At 45.2% G+C, this 21,016-nt stretch overlaps 2 protein-coding genes across 2 annotated transcripts in view; one reads left to right on the top strand and one right to left on the bottom strand.

The window, feature by feature from the left end:
* Positions 1-11,365: 11,365 nt before the first annotated feature.
* On the bottom strand, positions 11,366-13,589 carry LOC132104563 (small ribosomal subunit protein uS13-like). The gene is made up of 6 exons (XM_059510123.1): positions 13,530-13,589; positions 13,043-13,141; positions 12,356-12,442; positions 12,087-12,188; positions 11,845-11,936; positions 11,366-11,470 (listed from the first exon to the last, which is right to left on the bottom strand). The coding sequence occupies exons 1-6, from the start codon at positions 13,530-13,532 to the stop codon at positions 11,395-11,397; spliced, it is 459 nt and encodes a 152-aa protein (XP_059366106.1). The 5' UTR covers positions 13,533-13,589; the 3' UTR covers positions 11,366-11,394.
* Positions 13,590-13,790: 201 nt separating this feature from the next.
* Positions 13,791-21,016, top strand: part of vps52 (VPS52 subunit of GARP complex) — a 53,379-nt gene continuing 46,153 nt past the window's right edge. The window contains exon 1 of the mRNA XM_059510122.1: positions 13,791-13,922. Coding sequence (XP_059366105.1) covers positions 13,869-13,922 — 54 coding nt within the window. The 5' untranslated portion in view covers positions 13,791-13,868. The remainder of the gene's footprint in view (positions 13,923-21,016) is intronic.

The following is a 21,016-nucleotide window of genomic DNA, read 5'->3' as shown; positions in this document are numbered from 1 at the left end:
ATAACGCTTAATGGTGTTCGGCGACCGTGTTTGGCGAGATAGGAGTGATTGTGGGTCCGGAAAAAGTGGCAGATCTGAAAAATCCCCAGTAAAGATCTCTTCGTTGGAAGGAAGATTGGGTCTGCGATAAGATGACAGACAGAGCAAATCGAATGCTGATTAACCGTCAATGGATAGAGGTAAGTCAGCGATATTTATACTGTGGGATTGATTACTAGATTGTGGTCCACCTGTGTTGATTAGGCTAAGTATCTGACGCGCTCCTCCCGAACCTTGTTAACGAGAACATCATGTAAATGGTGTGAATGACTGGCATGGCATAAAAGGTTCACCTGGAGCTATGTAGTATGGAGGTAAGTATGTTGGTGTAGGATGGTATGATGTTTTTTTTTTTTTTTTAATAAAGCTTTACATGGTCTTGCCCCTCAGTATACATGTGATCATCATGTCCTGTACAATGCCTTACGTTCTTCCAGTCATCTTATTCTTTCTGTTCCCTGCTCACGTTTCAAAACAAAACTGTGATGGCTTCTCACAAATTCTGGAACAGTCTCACCAATATTAGATCTTCCTCTTCTGTTTCTATTTTTAAATCTTCCCTAAAAACCTAAATCTGTATTCTTTATATTTTATTTGAGGGTGTTTATATTTTTACATATGTTTCCAAGGTTTTGATCCATTGTGTTAATTCATTTTTAATTTTCTTCTAATTTTGTTTTAATATCTCTATACAGCACTTTAGTTGCAACTTCTGTTGTTTTGAAATGTGCTTTATAAATTAATAAACTAAACTAAACTAAACTAAACAGAAAGTGGTGGCAAATCGCTGTTTTAATGAGTGAGCCATTCAACCGATTCGTTCAAATGGCTGATTCATTCAGAAACAAAAATTACACTGCGTCCCAGTCTTCATACTATCCATCCTAAATAGTATGTGAGATCAGAATAAGAGTGTCCCAAAGCTTAGTGTTTGAAATTATAGTCTGCCTCGACCCAGTTTCCACTCCACAATATGTTTTGATCATGCACATTTCCCAAAATGGCTTAATTATTAGAGAGAACAAGAAAGTCAACAGTTATGTTGTTTGTAGACCATTTGGGATGATCACATCCTGAGCAAATGGTGACCAATTGTAAAATGGCACAGATGTAGGACACTGAGATCCACCACAAACAAAGGAGTGTCAGAACTTACTTAACACAAAGACTACAGCTGTTAAAACATGAGCAACTTCATTTACATGAAGGGTAGTAAACTGAAAATGTATAAAAGGTTTGAACCCAAGGTACTACATGTACTTTGTCACAGCTATGTTGCAATAAACATCTTCATGAAGATCTTCAACGTCCTCATCACCTTTTCTTACAATAGTAAGGGATCGCCTAAAGGATTATTAGGAACATCTGTTCAATTTCTCATTAATGCAATTATCTAAACAACCAATAACAATCACATGGCAGTTGCTTCAATGCATTTAGGGGTGTGGTCTTGGTCAAGACAACCTCCTGAACTCCAAACTGAATGTCAGAATGGGAAAGAAAGGTGATTTAAGCAATTTGGAGTGTGGCATGGTTGTTGGTGCCAGACGGGCTGGTCTGAGTATTTCACAATCTGCTCAGTTAGTGGGATTTTCACGCACAACCATTTCTAGTGTTTACAAAGAATGGTGTGAAAAGGGAAAAACATCCAGTATGTGGCAGTCCTGTGGGCGAAAATGCCTTGTTGATGCTAGAGGTCAGATGACAATGGGCCGACTGATTCAAGCTGATAGAAGAGCAACTTTGACTGAAATAACCACTCGTTACAACCGAATTATGCAGCAAAGCATTTGTGAAGCCACAACACGCACAACCTTATGGGCTACAACAGCAGAAGACCCCACCGGGTACCACTACAAATAGGAAAAAGAGGCTACAATTTGCATGAGCTCACCAAAACTGGACAGTTGAAGACTGGAAAAATGTTGCCTGGTCTGATGAGTCTCTATTTCTGTTGAGACATTCAGATGGTAGAGTCAGAATTTGGCGTAAACAGAATGAGAACATGGATCCATCATGCCTTGTTACCATTGTGCAGGCTGCTGGTGGTGGTGTAATGGTGTGGGGGATGTGTTCTTGGCACACTTTAGGCCCCTTAGTGCCAAATGGGCATTGTTTAAATGCCACGGCCTACCTGAGCATTGTTTCTGACCATGTCCATCCCTTTATGACCACCATGTACCCATCCTCTGATGGCTACTTCCAGCAGGATAATGCACCATGTCACAAAGCTCGAATCATTTCAAATTGGTTTCTTGAGCAATGAGTTCACTGTACTAAAATGGCCGCCACAATCACCAGATCTCAACCCAATAGAGCATCTTTGGGATGTGGTGAAACGGGAGCTTCGTACCCTGGATGTGCATCCCACAAATCTCCATTAACTGCAAGATGCTATCCTATCAATATGGGGCAACATTTCTAAAGAATGCTTTCAGCACCTTGTTGAATCAATGCCACGTAGAATTAAGGCAGTTCTGAAGGTCAAAAGGGGGTCAAACACAGTATTAGTATGGTGTTCCTAATAATCCTTTAGGTGAGTGTATGTTGAAAAGAGTATGCCAGAAGTCCCCGGATGGTCTACTATTTCAGGTCGATTTTTAAAGTGTGGTTCCTGTCTAATTACTAATATTACCCACAATCCATTGCGCTTTGAGGAATGATACAGTTGAGAACTACAACACAAATAAAAAGCATTAAAAAACTACAAGCATGGTAGATGTGCATGACCAATGGTTAAGTAGAGAGGTTTAGATAAAGGGGTTAAAGTCACTAATAATATGTATATATATATATATATGTATATGTTATCTGTGTTCTATTTCATCTGCAACAGCAATGTAAACTTTTATAAACATCTGTTTGGTTGTTAACTTTAATTGCATCATTATGCAGAAAATATGAGCAGAATTATCTGCATAAAGCCCCACGGCACGCAGATCAGCATGTTACTTCATTTCTCTACAATATGGTAAGAGGTTAAATTAAATTAAATGTGGAGGATGTTAACTGTGACAAGATGATTGACAGATCAGTTTACAGTGACAGGGAGCATGTAACTATGTGACAATTATGCGCAATTGTGTGAAGTGAAAATATGTCCTAAAGCTTGCCTACTCTTCTTCTACACACTCAAAAGTGTGTACTTTTTCTTCACCAAAAAGTACATACTTTAAGGGCGTAGTGTAAGTAGGCCAATTGGGACACAGCATGTATTTATGTAAGTCCCACTGAATCATTAGCTCAATCGATTTGTTCAAAACCGTCATCAGTAATGTCATCAGTAATGAAACACCACTGTTTAGAGACGCACAACAGTTCTGCTTTTGTTGGCGAACTTGCACAAAAATGTTCTCGGTTTCTCACGTAACCTCGGTTCCCTGCTTTTGAAATTACCTTTTCCTCCAAATACTACTGAAGTGCGTGAATTATGAGGGGCTCACACTCTATATAAAGCAGCGCTTGTACGTCATCCATTCAGAATCTTGACTAAAGCAACTTGGCATTCTAAAATCCTGAACTAGGTGACACGGCAATAAGAGCAACGTGTCGTTCCATGGAACATGGATCACATGGAACTGAGGTTACATGAGTAATCGAGTGAGTGTCACTGCGATGGAGCCTGGCTCGATTACGTTTCACATACAGAACAATAATAAGAGAGGCAATGATATTGACACCCTTGTAAAATACAGCTCAGGTCTACAGGACCTAGTCAAAACCATGTAAAACTCACACCAGGGGCAGAGTTAATGCAGGTGAAATAGAAAATGTGAAATGGTGGTGGCTCCAGAGCCATCACATATAGATTAGTTGAAGTTTATTTAATTTCAATGAAATTATGTGTTATGATGCAATAGTTATACAGGTGCTCAAATAAGCAGAGTATGATGGTGCTCATGTCTTAAAAGACAGTCACTGACAGCACATGTGAGGCAAGCGACAACACATCTAGGTTATGAAACCTTAAAAAAGTGCTGGGTGATGACCAGCCTGCCACCCTGCAAATGTCCTGAATAGATATGTCATTTGTCCAGGCCAACGAGGATGCGAGTCCACAGGTTAAGTGGGCCCAAACCCCTATAGGAAATTTCATGCCCTTAGAGCCGTAAGCCAAATCAATTGTGTTATTGATCCAGTGTGACAGCCTTTGCTTGGACACAGGCAGACCTTTTGTGCACATTCCAAAGCATACAAATAGCTGCTCCAAGAGCGTGAACTGTCTAGAGCTCTCTATATAAATGTGCACCGCACGTACAGGATACAGCAAAAATGTATTAAGCAGCTCTGGCCCGGCCAGTGTTTTAGGACAGAAAGCAGATAGTGTTATGATCTGCGCTTTAAATAGAACTTTAGGCACATAACCCTTCTTAGGCTTTAAGGTGAGTCTGCAATCTCCTGGCCTGAACTCAATACACGAGTCCTCAATTGACAGTGCCTACAGGTCCCAAGCTCACTTAACAGAAGCCAGTGCGAGCAGGAGTGTTGTCTTGTGAGAGAGCACTCGCAAGCTTGCCAATTGTATGGGCTCGAACGGGGGTCCCGTGAGGGTTTCAAGTACAAGCACCAAGTCCCAAGTGGGTAGGGTGGAAGGGCGAGGAAGGTTCAGCCTTATTGCTTCTTTTAAAAATTGTATGATCAGCATCTTCACTAGTTCTGGGAACCATGGCTGGTTGGGCCATTTCGGTGCCACTAATATTACAGATTCCCTTTCCTCTCTGATTTTGCCAAGCAAGCAAGGTAGAAGTTTCACTAGAGGAAAGGCATACTTGCGTACCTTCAGCCAGCTGTGAGCAAGTGCATCCACACCCAGGGGAGACAGTGAATAAAAATGTGTCGATGAATAAAAAAGTGGGAAACGAGTGTTCTCTGCTGATGCAAATAGATTCACCTCCGCCCTGCCAAATACATTCCAAATCATATTGACTGTCAAAAGGTGTAATCGCCTCCCCTCAACAGTAAGTCTGCGCCATGATTCAGGGATCTGGTGACATGAACTGCCCTGATGGAGACGAGGTGTCAATCTGCCCACAGATGAAGGTATCTCACCAATCTCAGTGACCGCGAGCTCACACCCCCTTGGTGATTTATAATCGCTACCACTGTCATGTTGTTTATCCTGATGAGAACGTGACGGTGGAGAATGTCTGGGAAAAGAACTTGAGCGCTAGGTGTAAAGCACGGAGCTCCAGACAGTTTATGTGCCACAATTTCTCCTTTTCTGACTACGTCCCGAAGGCTGGTCTGCTGTCGCATACGGCTCCCCAACCCGTGCTTGATGCATCTGTCATAACAGTCTTTCTCCTGATCACTTGGTCAGTTGGAACACCCCGGTGATACAGAGTCATATCTCGCCAAGGTGTCAGCACTTTCAAGCAGTCACCCTTTACTCGTATGTGCAATGTGCCCATGCGCCATGTACTCTGTGGCATGGAACTTTTCAGCCAGAGCTGAAGTGGTCGCATATGGAAGAGTCCTGATTTGCACACTATTGAGGTGGCAGACATCTGGCCGAGCATCCTCTGAAAGCATTTCTGCAGGGGAGAGTGTCCTAACTTGAAGACTGAGAGAGAGCTGATCAGTTTTTGTGCACACTCCTCTAACAGATGTGCTCGCATATTGATTGAATCCAGCTCCACTCCTAAAAAGGAGATGTTCTGGCTCAGTACCAGTGTGCTCTTTTGCATATGCTAAGCTCTGAACATGAGTTAGAAGTCTGAGATTGTCGCTGAGCAGTGAGCTCTCTGATTGAACTTAGACTATCCAATCATTGAGTCCAGGAATCGCATTCCGCTTTGCTTTAGAAAAGAGAGAGCAGCATCCATGCACTTCGTAAACGTATGAAGGGCAAGGGATAAACTGAACATTAGGACCGTGAATTGATACGCTATCCCCTCAAATGCAAATCTCAGGAAGTGGGCCTGTGGCGGGGGGCTACCTGAATGTAGAAATAAGCATCCTTTAAATCCACGGAGATAAACCAATATCTCAGTCTGGTGTGTGAGAGGATTTGCCTTAGCGTAATCAATTTGAACAAGCGCTTCAAAAATCAAAGATTTGGCAGAGTCCGCCGTCTTTCTTTGGCACTAGAAAATAATGACTGTAGAAGCAGCTTTCACAATCTGCAAGGGACACTGTCTCTACAGTGTGTTTTGCAAGATGATTGTGTATTTCCTCATACAGAACTGAGGTATTCTGCTACTATACAGTGGACATTAACACACTGTTGAAAACGGGTGGTCTGCGGATGAACTGAAGCATGTAGCCATTTCTTTTTTGATTTCATAACCCCCTCTGATATCCTTTGCCACGTCTGCCACGCTTCTGTGAACTGTGATAGTGCAACTGTGCACAGCGTGATGGATAACTCACCGTTGGGGGGCAGGGAGTTTAATGCCACACAAGTGTGCGTAATGGAGGAGAGTGGAGTGAGAGGAGGAAAGAAAATTAGAGTTCATTGCCTTGGACAATGGCAACACAGAGCTTGAGAGTCTGAAGGCTCCTATCTCCACAGTGGAGGCAGTGCAATCCCCTAGCCTTGCCTCTGCATGGGTGTGACCCAAGCAAAAGTCACATGATTCATGGCCATCAGAGAGTTCGATTGGCTCCACGCATGAGAGGCAATCGTGAGAGGTCATCCTTGTCTGAAGCTCACTGGAACACAATAGGGGAAAGAAGGCATGTCTGCTGCAGCGTGTAGATCACTGTGAGTAATCTTGATGATAGGCTTCTTGCTTCTTGTAGAAGGTTGGCTGAAGGAAAATATTCTGAATGGATGACGTACAAGCAATGTTTTATATAGAGTGGGAGTCCCTCATATTTCACGCACTTGAACGCCATTGGCCAGTTTCACTGACGTGGTTCAATAAGGCTTCAGTAGTATTTTGAGGAAAGGGTTATGCCAATAGAAATGTTGAGTGACCGAATCGAAAGCGAACAGACAATATTGTGTAAACACAATTTAACATTTTTGTTTATTGAAAAATCTATATCACATTTGCAATCATGGAGATACTCAGGGGGAAAAATCAGCTCTCTTTTTCGAGTCGAGCCTTAAATTTGTTAATATTTTTTCTTCCCCTGATATTATTTGCACCTTTACCTCATCTACATTTGTAAGAAAAACTTTAAAGTAACATGTTGTTCTTTCCACCAGCCAATGACAATTCTGAAAGAAAACAAATTATGTTTGTAGTAACACATGCAACTTTAACAGACATCTGAGGGACAGATAAACCAAGTGCTCGTATTTCAATGTTACTATTAATATTGTGGTTATTTTAACAAATAGCTAATTCAGTTCAACTGCATAAAGTTAAAGAGGGTGAACGTTATTACTCGACTGAATCTGCACATGAATTTAACAAAGTGTTAATTCCAGGGGCTGCCAAAATTACAGTTTAAAATCAGTCAGAGCTGCAGAAATGCATCCATCAGGGGGCATCAGGCAGGAAGTGACTCTGCGGTAGTGACAGGACACCGCGGACCTTTGACAGCAACATCTCTCTGCTGAACGAGCTGAACACCTTCTTTGCTGGTCCCGGCGACCAGGTGATGACGCTGACCCCAGACAGCATGAGGAGATCCTTCAGCAGGATCAATGCACGCAAAGCTCCGGGTCCTGACAACATTCCTGGGCGTGTACTGAGAGAATTTTGCAGTGGGAACTTACTGATGTCTTCACAGACATTTTCAACATCTTACTTAGTCAGGCTGTTGTCCCCACATACTTCAAAGCTACCACCATCATTCCAGCCCTGAAGAAGCCGTCTCCATCCTGCTTCAATGACTACTGTCCAGTTGCACTTACCCCCTTCCTCATGAAGTGCTTTGAACGGCTAGTCATGCACCACATCAAGTCTGCCCTCACCCCCTCCCTGGACCCCTTCCAGTTTGCATATCGGTCCAACCGGTCGACCGATGATGCCATCTCCACTACCCTCCACTCAGCACTCACACATCTGGACAAAAAGGACTCATATGTCAGAATGCTGTTCATAGACTTCAGTTCAGCATTCAACACAATCATCCCTCAACAGCTCATTCACAAACTGATTCAGCTGGGGCTCAACACTTCGCTGTGCAACTGGCTGTTAGACTTTCTGACTGGAAGACCTCAGGCAGTACGGGTCGGCAGCAACACATCCAGCACCATCACACTGAACACTGGGGTCCCCCAAGGATGTGTGCTGAGCCCCCTCCTCTTCACTCTGCTGACCCACGACTACACACTGTCACACAACTCCAACCTATTCATTAAGTTTGCGGATGACACGACTGTGGTGGGTCTCATTAGCAACAAAGATGAGACAAACTACAGGAGTGAGGTGAGCCGCCTGGCCGGGTGGTGCAGTGACAACAATCTCTCTCTGAACGTGGAGAAGACGAAGGAGATTGTTGTAGACTTCAGGAGAGCACACACTCAGCACGTTCCTCTGACCATCAACGGTGCGACTGTGGAGAGAGTGAGCAGCACCAAGTTCCTTCCTGGACTGACAACACAGCAGCACTGGCCAAGAAATCAATGTCTCTACTTCTTAAATAAGCTTTTTTTGCACTAAAATATTTTTATCTGCACTGTTTGTTCACTTCACGGGTTTGCACTCTATCTGCCATGTGCCTTGCGCTGCTTTATTTAACTTTATTTTCTTTCTCTTTTTTTGCCATGCCCTTATTGTGTAGTTGTATTTTATATTTTATATTTGATCTAGATTTTTAGGCTCTACTGTTAGTGTTATCTGTATGCACCATGGGTCTGAGTGTAGCGCATTTTAAATTCTCTGTATGTATGTACTGTACATGTGGAAGAATTGACAATAAAGCAGACTTGACTTGAATCTTTAATGTGACTCGGGAAGAACAACTAATTTTGAGGAGTGATTTGTTCAGTTGCACATGCGCAACATTCTATAGGCTCTGTATTTAGAGTCTTGGGGTTTTCAAGTCATTCGTTGATCATGTGACATTTTTCTGTGTGGTGACATAATTTCAAATGAAACAGGTAGAGATTGCGGGACATATTTGGCCCCCTTTTTAAAATAGCCAATAGCATTTTGTTTATATCTGCTCGGGCCAGAGCTCAACTGCATTTGACAGCCACAGTCTAATAGATTACCCTCTAGATTCAATATGAAACTTTTAGTAAAACAAAATAGTGGTCCTAATCATGCTGAGGCTGTGTAGTTGTAAAAGTTTTTTTTATATATGCCGACTCGCACATATGATCTGCTCCGTGCAATCTTTTCTCTGGACTGGAGCCAAAGTCCAGATCAGACTTTGTGTGCTGCAGCAGTTCGTATGAAACAATATGAAACCAGACCTCATTTGCACCTATCAAAAGCATATTTACACTGTCTAAATCGTCCACTTTCATCTACATGTGCACTACAAGCCATTCACTGTACAGAAAATACTACACTGTGAACAAGTGACTGATCTCAGCTGGTGCTTCAGTGTCTGTTTATAGTGAAGGAGGCGGGCGGTTCAGATTCTAGAGAGCATTTGATTGGTCAGAAGATAAGATGAGAAGATGAAGAACAATGTGGCGTAAAAAAAAATGTTGAGCCGTTAGGAAAGTGACAAACTGTTTTGAATGCTTATATCTTCTAAATGCGAATATTGTCACTGTTTTGGAGCCTTATAGATAACCGTAAAGGGATACTCCACCCCAAAAATTAACATTTTGTCATTGATCACTTTACCCCCAAGTCGTAAAATCTTTGTTCGTCTTCGGAACACAATTTAAGATATTTTGGATGAAAACCGGGAGCCATCAGTGGTTCAACCGTAACATTAAGAAGCAATGAGAATACTTTTTGTAAGCGAAGAAAACAAAAATAACGACTTTATTCATGAATTCCTTTCAATTGCAGATTTTTGTTCTTGATTTAATCATAACACTTTGATTAATTTCTTATAAAACAAGACGTCTTTTATTCTCCAGTAAACATATCTTAACTTGAGACACTTTTAAAGCTTTGAGGTGTTGCTAACACAAGACCTTACTGAGGTATTGTTTTCTAGTGGATTTATTCCTTAACTATTCTTATCTTGGTCTGATAAAGTCATAAACCCATGATTCTTCAGTGAGGGCATGGCAGGATTCATTGTGATGTGGATCCCCAGACTTCCACTTTCAGGCCCGGATGAGCTCTTCTTCTAGAACATGTCAGTAGATGATTTAACACTGATGATGATGATGAAGCTTCATGGATGGCAGTGTGATCTCCTGCTCACAGATACATCACCATGGACCTCCTGTCGAAGGACCTGGCCCTGCATCTTGCTCCGGAGGGAGAGAAGTGGTCCACCATCTCCATCAGCGGGACAGTTCTCTGAGTCACGCTGCTGTGCTCAGAGACGTCTGAGCGGTCTTCATCCTCTTATTCCTCCTGTTTCTACAGTAGCTGCAGCAGTAAAAGCATGAACTGTACATCTGTGGAAAACAAGGGTCTGTTCATGTTCCTGCACTACACAAGACTCGTTAATACCACAGAGACGAGTGCATCCCATCACTCCTCATGTTCAATTACAACTGCTCGTTCTCATTATTAAACGGTGTTGTCTGTCTGACATTTCAAAGCCTATTAGTGTTTTTGTAAATGTGTCCCATCAGTTCAGAGGTCTCCAGCTTCAGGTAAACAGACGGTTGTGTTTCTGGACAACACCTGTGGGGTTTGGGACAGGCCCTAAATCCAGAAACTCCCGTGTCATCTTCTGTTCTTGTTCGTTTATAATTTCATTAATTCAGTCAATGATTTAAACACTTGATTTCACCATCCCTTCCCTTTTCTCCTGCCTCTTTGGTTGACAAGATGAGTTTTGGATAGCGGTGTATAATAAACTGATTTAATACGGTGTTTTAAATGGAAGTGACTGCAATAATATGATTAAAATAATGAGATCAATTGTTTATTTTAATCTACTAACAGCCCTAATATTAAGGTTGTATCGTACTCCGGGCTATAGTCAGAAGATGGAGTAACACACCTTCATGACTTCCCTTTCTTTTTTTAAAGGTGACCACATGATATGAATCTGAATTGAATAAAAGCTTGTTTCCCCCACAAAATAAAAACAAGGGAATTGCAACTTTTCCCCCTCACTATTCTGAGAACAAGTCCTAATTACAACCATGATAACAAAAAACACTTATGTGAGAAAAAATGTTTTTGAGATTGGGAAGTCACGAGCAAAGTGGAAACGAGCTCCCACAGAACTGAAATGATCCTGCACTCAAGGGAAAAACTATGTAGTGGGCTAAATGGTTATTTTCGTTTCTTTCCTAACTAGTTTTGTACAGTCAAGAAGGAGAGCAGGACACAGATTGGCTAAACAGTTGACTTTATTGAAGGTTTATTTCTTCTTGGACACTCCCACAGTTCTGCCGCGGCGTCCGGTGGTCTTGGTGTGCTGACCGCGCACACGCAGACTAGAGAAGAAGAGAGGAGAGAGACAGCAGTGAGATCATCACATCACCTGAGGACCGAACACATCTGAGGGGAGACTGAACCAGAGATCAGGACAAGCTCCACTGAAGCCCCCAGAGACTGAATCTGTGCACGTCGTCCCTCAAACCTGCCGTGGGCACTAAACTCAAGTCTCAGACAAATTCTGAATGGATTACAGAGCATCGAAAACACACAAAGCCCTCGCTCTCTATCATCACTAAAAAGTATTGAGTTACATCGCTTCATTTTAAATAAAAAAAAATCAGGCACTTTCAGCAGCGAGTCAATAATGAACTAAAAGGCCTCTGATTGGGCCCTGATCCCATGATCCACGTGTCTGAGCGCTGACACTCACCCCCAGAAGTGACGCAGGCCGCGGTGAGCTCGGATCTTCTTCAGACGCTCCAGATCTTCTCTCAGTTTGTTGTCCAGACCGTTAGCGAGGACCTGCGGAGAAACACATCAACACTCAGAGCCTGCCATCTGTCCTCACCACGCTCCAGCCCTGATCACTCCTCTCCTAATGTCCCAGAAACTACTGCTCCACCGTGAGCGATCCCAGCTGGAGAACAGCCTTCATCACGGCTCAGACTGTACCTGACTGTATTTGCCGTCTTTGATGTCCTTCTGTCTGTTCAGGAACCAGTCAGGGATCTTGTACTGGCGAGGATTCTGCATAATGGTCACCACCCTCTCCACCTGTCCATCAACAACACACCTGTCAACACCTGTCCACCTCACAGCACGGTCTCTGGAGACCTCAGAACATGTTTGACCATGATTCAGTTTCAGTTCTGTGACTGATGTCTAAAGGAAAGTGAACGCTTGGGTGTTTAATGATGTGTTCTGCTGAAACTGAAACGCACCTCATCGTCAGTGAGTTCTCCGGCACGCTTGGTCAGGTCAATGTCTGCTTTCCTCAGCACCACATGAGCATATCTCCTCCCCACCCCCTGCAGAACACAACAGAGATCAACACACACACCTCACACACAGCAGATGGGCAACAGATCAACACACACACTGCAGAACACAACAGAGATCAACACACACACCTCACACACAGCAGAGATGGGCAACAGATCAAGTGAAGTGAAGTGACATTCAGCCAAGTATGGTGACCCATACTCAGAATTTGTGCTCTGCATTTAACCCATCCGAAATGCACACACACAGAGCAGTGAACACACACACACACTGTGAGCACACACCCGGAGCAGTGGGCATCATTTATGCTGCGGCGCCCGGGGAGCAGTTGGGGGTTCGATGCCTTGCTCAAGGGCACCCAAGTCGTGGTATTGAGGGTGGAGAGAGAACTGTACATGCACTCCCCCCACCTACAATTCCTGCCGGCCCGGGACTCGAACTCACAACCTTTCGATTGGGAGTCCGACTCTCTAACCATTAGGCCACGACTTCAACACACACACTGCAGAACACAACAGAGATCAACACACACCCCTCACACACAGCAGAGATGGGCAACAGATCAACACACACTCTCATTCAGGGCAGAACTTAAGTCGGTAACAGTGTTTGTGCGGAAAGCTCACCTTGATGGCGGTGATGGCGAACGCGATCTTGCGTCTTCCGTCGATGTTGGTGTTCAGGACACGCAGAATGTGCTGGAACTTCTCTGGAATTACGAGCGACTGCGAAAACACAAACGCGCGTTCAGTCCATCTGAACAGTGCTGTAATACACTGTATAATTATACTGTATTATTGTATTACTTTGTTGTAATAAAGCCCGCGGGTTACACATCTGTAAACCAACCGACACTAGACACAACCCGACGCAAACATCTGACAATATGAACCCTTGCTAATACTAATGAACGGTTTTGTACGCTGACCGAGCGCGGGATTTCTGTCACTCATTAAACTTTTACTCTTTATCAAAAACCAGTCATTTTCACTTAAATACATCCTATATGTATTAAATAATAAGATGTTAAACTAGTGATATTATACACTAGCGAATAATTACGATGTTGCAAGATTTCAACAACAATCTTCAGGACATAATTTCGTGCCTTACCATCTTGTTCGCTGGTTCCGCGCAAAGAGGAAGTGATCACGATCTCGCGATAATTTCACCACTGGACGCGCGAGCTCGACGGGAACTTGTTCCGGCACGATGCAAATGTCCGGCGGGCCGATGCGAACTAAAAAGATATATTTAAGGGATTATGTTTAAAAATATAAAGCTCAGTTATTGTTGTTTAATACACTTTAGTATATATTCCAAAGTTTTTACTTTTTCTTAAGTATATTTCTTATGATTGTTCAGTGTGACACGCGTCTGTTTCTCGCCGACCGGAAGTTCGCGGGACTGTGATACTGAACGGAATTGTAGTCTTTGTGAACTGCAGACGCCATGGCGGAGACGCTGCTGACCGGCGCGGACTCTGCGGAGTATCTACGGGACGAGGTGAGGAGGATTTGACCGCTGCGTCGCAGCGAACATCAGTGCGACTCATCTCGGCCTGTGCAGCTCGTTATATCGCTCGACATGTTCAGATACATCGTGTTTGGTTGTCATATTAGAAAGATCACGTGACAGCACACTGACGTCTCAAACATTGACACAATATAGCGAATAGTGCAGGTCTCTGTTATTATTCACCATTGTCACATTTTACCGCTGTATTCTCGGTTGTCTATGCAAGTTTATATACTACCATATACTCACATGCAAAAATGACTAATAATGAATGGCTAGTGCCAATAGTTGTTTTAATCACGCCATCAAAATTTAACGAACTTTATGACTAATGATATTTAGATATTTGTTGAAACATCAGCAGATCTCAGTTTAGTCTCATCAGGATTTCAAAGATACATATCTGATCTGTATATTAGAAGCAGTATCTTGTTATATAATAATATGTAACATCTAATAAAGACGGGGATATTAAAGGTTTAAATGAGAATAAATTGAAGCCGCGACGCTGCACACTTTGTTAAAGAAGATGCTGGTATGTGTGAAAAGACAAATCTGCTAATGTATTTATTATTTATTTATTTTTATTGTTATTATTTTTGTGACTTAATTTGCTGCAGCTTTTCTCTGAGATTGGGGTGATATTTGTGCATTATTTGTCATGTATTAATGTAGTTTCTCTGTCAAGAAGAGTGCAGTTATATGTAAATCGTTTTTTTTTTTATTAAATTATTCATTTCAAGTTTGCAGGCAGGCCCTTCAACCTTTAAAGGTTTAATTAATAATTTAACGTACTAACAGTTTAACAGTCATGTTGTTCTTTATCGTTGTCGTATGGTTGATTTTATTTTATTTTTTTACAATATTTACATAATTTTTACAGTTGCCTTCTTTCCAAATGTTACAAGGGCTGGTCCTCTCGGTTCATGTGATGACAGTAGTGACAGTAGAGCGTCTGTTTGGCTTTGCTCTCGGGATAATGTGTGTGAGTGTGTGTGTGTGAGAGAGAAAGAGTGAGTGAGTGAGCGAGAGTGTGAGTGTGTGTGTGTGTGTGTGTGTGAGAGAGTGTGAGTGAGCAAGAGAGTGTGAGTGAGCGAGAGTGTGAGTGAGCGAGAGAGTGTGAGTGAGAGTGTGTGTGAGTGAGTGAGAGTGTGTGTGGGTGAGCGAGAGTGTGTGTGAGTGAGGGCGAGAGTGTGTGAGTGAGGGCGAGAGTGTGAGTGAGTGAGGGCGAGAGTGTGAGTGAGTGAGGGCGAGAGTGTGTGAGTGAGCGAGAGTGTGAGTGAGTGTGTGAGAGAGATTGAGTGTGTGAGTGAGTGAGGGCGAGAGTGTGTGAGTGAGGGCGAGAGTGTGTGAGTGAGGGCGAGAGTGTGAGTGAGGGCGAGAGTGTGTGAGTGAGGGCGAGAGTGTGAATGAGTGAGGGCGAGAGTGTGAGTGAGTGTGTGAGAGAGATTGAGTGTGTGAGTGAGTGAGCGAGAGTGTGTGAGTGAGGGCGAGAGTGTGAGTGAGTGTGTGAGAGTGAGTGAGTGAGCGAGAGTGTGTGAGTGAGCGAGAGTGTGTGAGTGAGGGCGAGAGTGTGAGTGAGTGTGTGAGAGAGATTGAGTGTGTGAGTGAGCGAGAGTGTGTGAGTAAGGGCGAGAGTGTGAGTGAGCGAGAGTGTGTGTGAGTGAGTGTGTGAGAGAGATTGAGTGTGTGAGTGAGTGAGCGAGAGTGTGTGAGTGAGGGCGAGAGTGTGAGTGAGCGAGAGTGTGAGTGAGCGAGAGAGTGAGTGAGTGAGAGTGTGTGTGAGTGAGCGAGAGTGTGTGTGAGTGAGCGAGAGTGTGTGTGAGTGAGGGCGAGAGTGTGTGAGTGAGGGCGAGAGTGTGAGTGAGTGAGGGCGAGAGTGTGTGAGTGAGGGCGAGAGTGTGAGTGAGCGAGAGTGTGAGTGAGTGTGTGAGAGAGATTGAGTGTGTGAGTGAGTGAGGGCGAGAGTGTGTGAGTGAGGGCGAGAGTGTGTGAGTGAGGGCGAGAGTGTGTGAGTGAGGGCGAGAGTGTGAGTGAGTGTGTGAGAGAGATTGAGTGTGTGAGTGAGTGAGCGAGAGTGTGTGAGTGAGGGCGAGAGTGTGAGTGAGGGCGAGAGTGTGAGTGAGAGAGTGTGTGAGTGAGGGCGAGAGTGTGTGAGTGAGGGCGAGAGTGTGTGAGTGAGGGCGAGAGTGTGAGTGAGTGAGGGCGAGAGTGTGTGAGTGAGGGCGAGAGTGTGAGTGGCGAGAGTGTGAGTGAGCGAGTGTGTGAGAGAGATTGAGTGTTTGAGTGAGTGAGAGTGTGTGAGTGAGGGCGAGAGTGTGAGTGGCGAGAGTGTGAGTGAGCGAGTGTGTGAGAGAGATTGAGTGTGTGAGTGAGTGAGCGAGAGTGTGAGTGAGCGAGAGTGTGTGAGTGAGGGCGAGAGTGTGAGTGAGCGAGAGTGTGAGTGAGAGTGTGTGTGAGTGAGCGAGTGTGTGTGAGTGAGGGCGAGAGTGTGTGAGTGAGGGCGAGAGTGTGAGTGAGCGAGAGTGTGAGTGAGTGAGGGCGAGAGTGTGTGAGTGAGGGCGAGAGTGTGAGTGAGTGTGTGAGAGAGATTGAGTGTGTGAGTGAGTGAGTGAGTGAGTGAGAGTGAGTGAGTGAGCGAGAGTGTGAGTGAGTGAGGGCGAGAGTGTGAGTGAGTGAGGGCGAGAGTGTGAGTGAGCGAGAGTGTGAGTGAGTGAGGGCGAGAGTGTGTGTGAGTGAGTGTGTGAGAGAGATTGAGTGAGTGAGTGAGGGCGAGAGTGTGTGAGTGAGGGCGAGAGTGTGAGTGAGCGAGAGTGTGGGTGAGTGAGTGTGTGAGAGAGATTGAGTGTGTGAGTGAGTGAGCGAGAGTGTGTGAGTGAGGGCGAGAGTGTGAGTGAGCGAGAGTGTGAGTGAGAGTGTGTGTGAGTGAGCGAGAGTGTGTGTGAGTGAGCGAGAGTGTGTGTGAGTGAGGGCGAGAGTGTGTGAGTGATGGCGAGAGTGTGAGTGAGCGAGAGTGTGAGTGAGTGTGTGAGAGAGATTGAGGACGAGAGTGTGTGAGTGAGGGCGAGAGTGTGAGTGAGTGAGGGCGAGAGTGTGTGTGAGTGAGGGCGAGAGTGTGTGAGTGAGGGCGAGAGTGTGAGTGAGTGAGGGCGAGAGTGTGTGAGTGAGGGCGAGAGTGTGAGTGAGTGTGTGAGAGAGATTGAGTGAGTGAGTGAGTGAGTGAGAGTGAGCGAGAGTGTGTGAGTGAGGGCGAGAGTGTGAGTGAGCGAGAGTGTGAGTGAGTGAGGGCGAGAGTGTGAGTGAGCGAGAGTGTGAGTGAGTGAGGGCGAGAGTGTGAGTGAGCGAGAGTGTGTGTGAGTGAGTGTGTGAGAGAGATTGAGTGTGTGAGTGAGGGCGAGAGTGTGTGTGAGTGAGTGTGTGAGAGAGATTGAGTGTGTGAGTGAGAGAGTGTGAGTGAGCGAGAGTGTGAGTGAGTGAGTGTGTGAGAGAGATTGAGTGAGTGAGCGAGAGTGTGTGAGTGAGGGCGAGAGTGTGAGTGAGCGAGAGTGTGAGTGAGCGAGAGAGTGTGAGTGACAGTGTGTGTGAGTGAGCGAGAGTGTGTGTGAGTGAGGGCGAGAGTGTGTGAGTGAGGGCGAGAGTGTGTGAGTGAGGGCGAGAGTGTGAGTGAGTGAGGGCGAGAGTGTGTGAGTGAGGGCGAGAGTGTGAGTGAGCGAGAGTGTGAGTGAGTGTGTGAGAGAGATTGAGTGTGTGAGTGAGTGAGTGAGTGAGAGTGAGTGAGCGAGAGTGTGTGAGTGAGGGCGAGAGTGTGAGTGAGTGAGGGCGAGAGTGAGTGGGTGAGGGCGAGAGTGTGAGTGAGTGTGTGAGAGAGATTGAGTGTGTGAGTGAGTGAGTGAGTGAGTGAGTGAGAGTGAGCGAGAGTGTGTGAGTGAGGGCGAGAGTGTGAGTGAGTGAGCGAGAGTGTGAGTGAGTGAGCGAGAGTGTGAGTGAGTGAGTGAGAGTGAGTGAGCGAGAGTGTGAGTGAGTGAGGGCGAGAGTGTGAGTGAGCGAGAGTGTGTGTGAGTGAGTGTGTGAGAGAGATTGAGTGTGTGAGTGAGGGCGAGAGTGTGTGTGAGTGAGTGTGTGAGTGAGTGAGTGAGAGTGAGTGAGGGCGAGAGTGTGAGTGAGCGAGAGTGTGAGTGAGTGAGGGCGAGAGTGTGAGTGAGCGAGAGTGTGTGTGAGTGAGTGTGTGAGAGAGATTGAGTGTGTGAGTGAGGGCGAGAGTGTGAGTGAGCGAGAGTGTGAGTGAGCGAGAGTGTGTGTGAGTGAGGGCGAGAGTGTGTGAGTGAGGGCGAGAGTGTGAGTGAGTGTGTGAGAGAGATTGAGTGTGTGAGTGAGTGAGTGAGTGAGCGAGAGTGTGTGAGTGAGGGCGAGAGTGTGAGTGAGCGAGAGTGTGAGTGAGTGAGGGCGAGAGTGTTTGAGTGAGGGCGAGAGTGTGAGTGAGCGAGAGTGTGTGTGAGTGAGTGTGTGAGAGAGATTGAGTGTGTGAGAGAGATTGAGTGTGTGAGTGAGTGTGAGTGAGTGAGCGAGAGTGTGTGAGTGAGGGCGAGAGTGTGAGTGAGCGAGAGTGTGTGTGAGTGAGTGTGTGAGAGAGATTGAGTGTGTGAGTGAGCGAGAGTGAGTGAGCGAGAGTGTGTGGTTGTGAGCGAGAGTGTGAGTGAGCGAGAGTGTGTTTGAGTGTGAGTGAGCGAGAGTGTGTTTGAGTGAGTGAGTGAGCGAGAGTGTGTGTGAGTGAGTGAGTGTGTGAGAGAGATTGAGTGTGTGAGAGAGATTGAGTGTGTGAGTGTGAGATTGAGTGAGGGCGAGAGTGTGAGTGAGCGAGAGTGTGTGAGTGAGTGAGGGAGAGTGTGTGTGAGTGAGTGAGTGAGGGAGAGTGTGTGTGAGTGAGTGAGGGAGAGTGTGTGTGAGCGAGAGTGAGCGAGAGTGAGCGAGAGTGAGCGAGAGTGAGCGAGAGTGAGTGTGAGTGAGTGTGAGTGAGTGTGAGTGAGTGAGCGAGAGTGTGTGTGAGAGTGTGAGTGAGTGAGTGAGAGTGAGCGAGCGAGAGTGTGTGTGAGAGAGAGAGAGTGAGTGTGTGTGAGAGAGAGTGAGCAAGAGTGTGTGTGAGTAAGTGTGAGTGAGCGAGAGTGTGTGTGAGAGTGTGTGTGAGTGAGTGAGCGAGAGCGAGCGAGCGAGAGTGTGTGTAAGAGAGAGAGTGAGTGTGTGAGTGAGTGAGTGTGAGATTGAGTGAGCGTGAGTGTGTGAGTCAGCGAGAGTGTGTGAGTGAGTGAGAGTGTTTACAGTTGCCTTTTTTCCAAATGTTACAAGGGCTGGTCCTCTCGGTTCATGTGATGACAGTAGTGACAGTAGAGCGTCTGTTTGGCTTTGCTCTCGGGATAATGTGTGTGTGTGTGTGTGTGAGAGAGAAAGAGTGAGTGAGTGAGCGAGAGTGTGAGTGTGTGTGTGTGTGTGTGAGAGAGATTGAGTGAGCAAGAGAGTGTGAGTGAGCGAGAGTGTGAGTGAGCGAGAGTGTGAGTGAGCGAGAGTGTGAGTGAGCGAGAGTGTGTGTGAGTGAGTGGGTGAGTGTGTGAGTGAGTGAGTGAATGAGTGAGTGAGCGAGAGTTTGTGTGAGTGAGGGCGAGTGTGTGTGTGTGTGTGTGAGAGAGAGTGAGTGAGTGTGAGATTGAGTGAGTGAGAGTCTGTGAGTGAGGGCGAGTGTGTGAGTGAGCGAGAGTGTGTGTGTGTGAGTGAGTGAGTGAGTGAGTGAGTGAGTGAGAGTGTGAGTGAGCGAGAGTGTGTGTGAGTGAGCGAGAGTGTGTTTGAGTGAGCGAGAGTGTGTGTGAGTGAGTGTGTGAGTGAGCTAGAGTGTTTGTGAGTGAGTGAGAGAGTGAACGAGCGAGAGTGCGAGTGTGAAAGTGAGAGAGAGAGAGTGTGTGTGTGAACGAGAGAGTGTGAGTCAGCTAGAGTGAGTGAGTGAGAGTGTGTGTGAGTGAGGGCGAGTGTGTGAGTCAGCGAGAGTGTGTGAGTGAGTGAGTTAGTGAAAGAGTGTGTGAGAGTGAGGGCGAGTGTGTGTGTGTGTGTGAGAGTGTGAGTGAGCGAGAGTGTGTGTGAGTCAGCGAGAGTGTGTGTGAGTGAGCGAGAGTGTGAGTGAGCGAGAGAGTGTGAGTCAGCTAGAGTGAGTGAGCGAGAGTGTGTGTGAGTCAGCGAGAGTGTGTGTGAGTGAGCGAGAGTGTGTGTGTGTGAGTGAGCGAGAGTATTTGAGCGAGTGAGTGAGCAAGAGTGTGTGTGAGAGAGTGTGAGTGAGTGAGTGAGTTAGGCCCAATCCCAATTCTATTTTATACCCCTTCCACTGAAACAGAGTGTCAAGGGGTAGGGGAGAAAATATTCCCCTAAGGATTGGGACACCACTACCATGACGTCACACGCCATCATTCGCCGTCTAGCTCTTACAATACACTTGTATACTGGTGTGTAGGGCTGCAACTAACGATTATTTTTATAATCGATTAATCTGTCGATTATTTTTACGATTAATCGGTTTATGTACTTATATTTTAGTTTTGCCCATTTTTTCCCCAAGTAACTTATTAATAAAGGGTCTTTATCATTCAACAGACTTTTTAACCATTTTGCATTGTCATATCCTCATCAAAAATATACCTGGAGTTTTGTTTTATTATGTGCTAGTAATCCTTTGTCGAACTCTTCTGCAATCAGAACACTGACCCATACGTATTCTAGCAAATTTCACAAGGAGATTTCAAATAATGTTTTCACCATGGCAGTCCTTAGGGCTCCTAAAGTAGTTTAACATCCCGAACAAAGCTTATTAAGGAATCTTTCAGAACATATTTTCACTAAGAATAAGAATAAAACAGAATAAAATTGCAGTACATTGCATTTTATTTTATTTTTTTCCTGCAAACACACAACTTATACCTGGGAAACAGCTTCATAGCTTATGCTGTAAAATTGTAAACAATCATTCGAATAAAGTGACAGTGGCATGAAACCTGAATGGAACTAACATTTTAAAGTAAAATCCATCAGAAAAAAGTATTGAAAGAATA

The sequence above is a fragment of the Carassius carassius genome, chromosome 25 (genome assembly GCF_963082965.1).
Source record: "Carassius carassius chromosome 25, fCarCar2.1, whole genome shotgun sequence".
Taxonomy (NCBI): domain Eukaryota; kingdom Metazoa; phylum Chordata; class Actinopteri; order Cypriniformes; family Cyprinidae; genus Carassius; species Carassius carassius.
The sequence above is the reverse complement of the archived record's forward strand: the minus strand, read 5'-3'. Positions and strand labels throughout refer to the sequence as shown.

Bases quoted from the DNA above. Each gene is read 5' to 3' on its own strand.
- LOC132104563 (XM_059510123.1), bottom strand. The intron at 12,443-13,042 runs GTGAGCTTTCCG...TGTGTTCTGCAG, and splicing joins TCGCCATCACCGCCATCAAG to GGGGTGGGGAGGAGATATGC. The intron at 11,937-12,086 runs GTACAGTCTGAG...GTTTCTCCGCAG, and splicing joins AAGACGGCAAATACAGTCAG to GTCCTCGCTAACGGTCTGGA.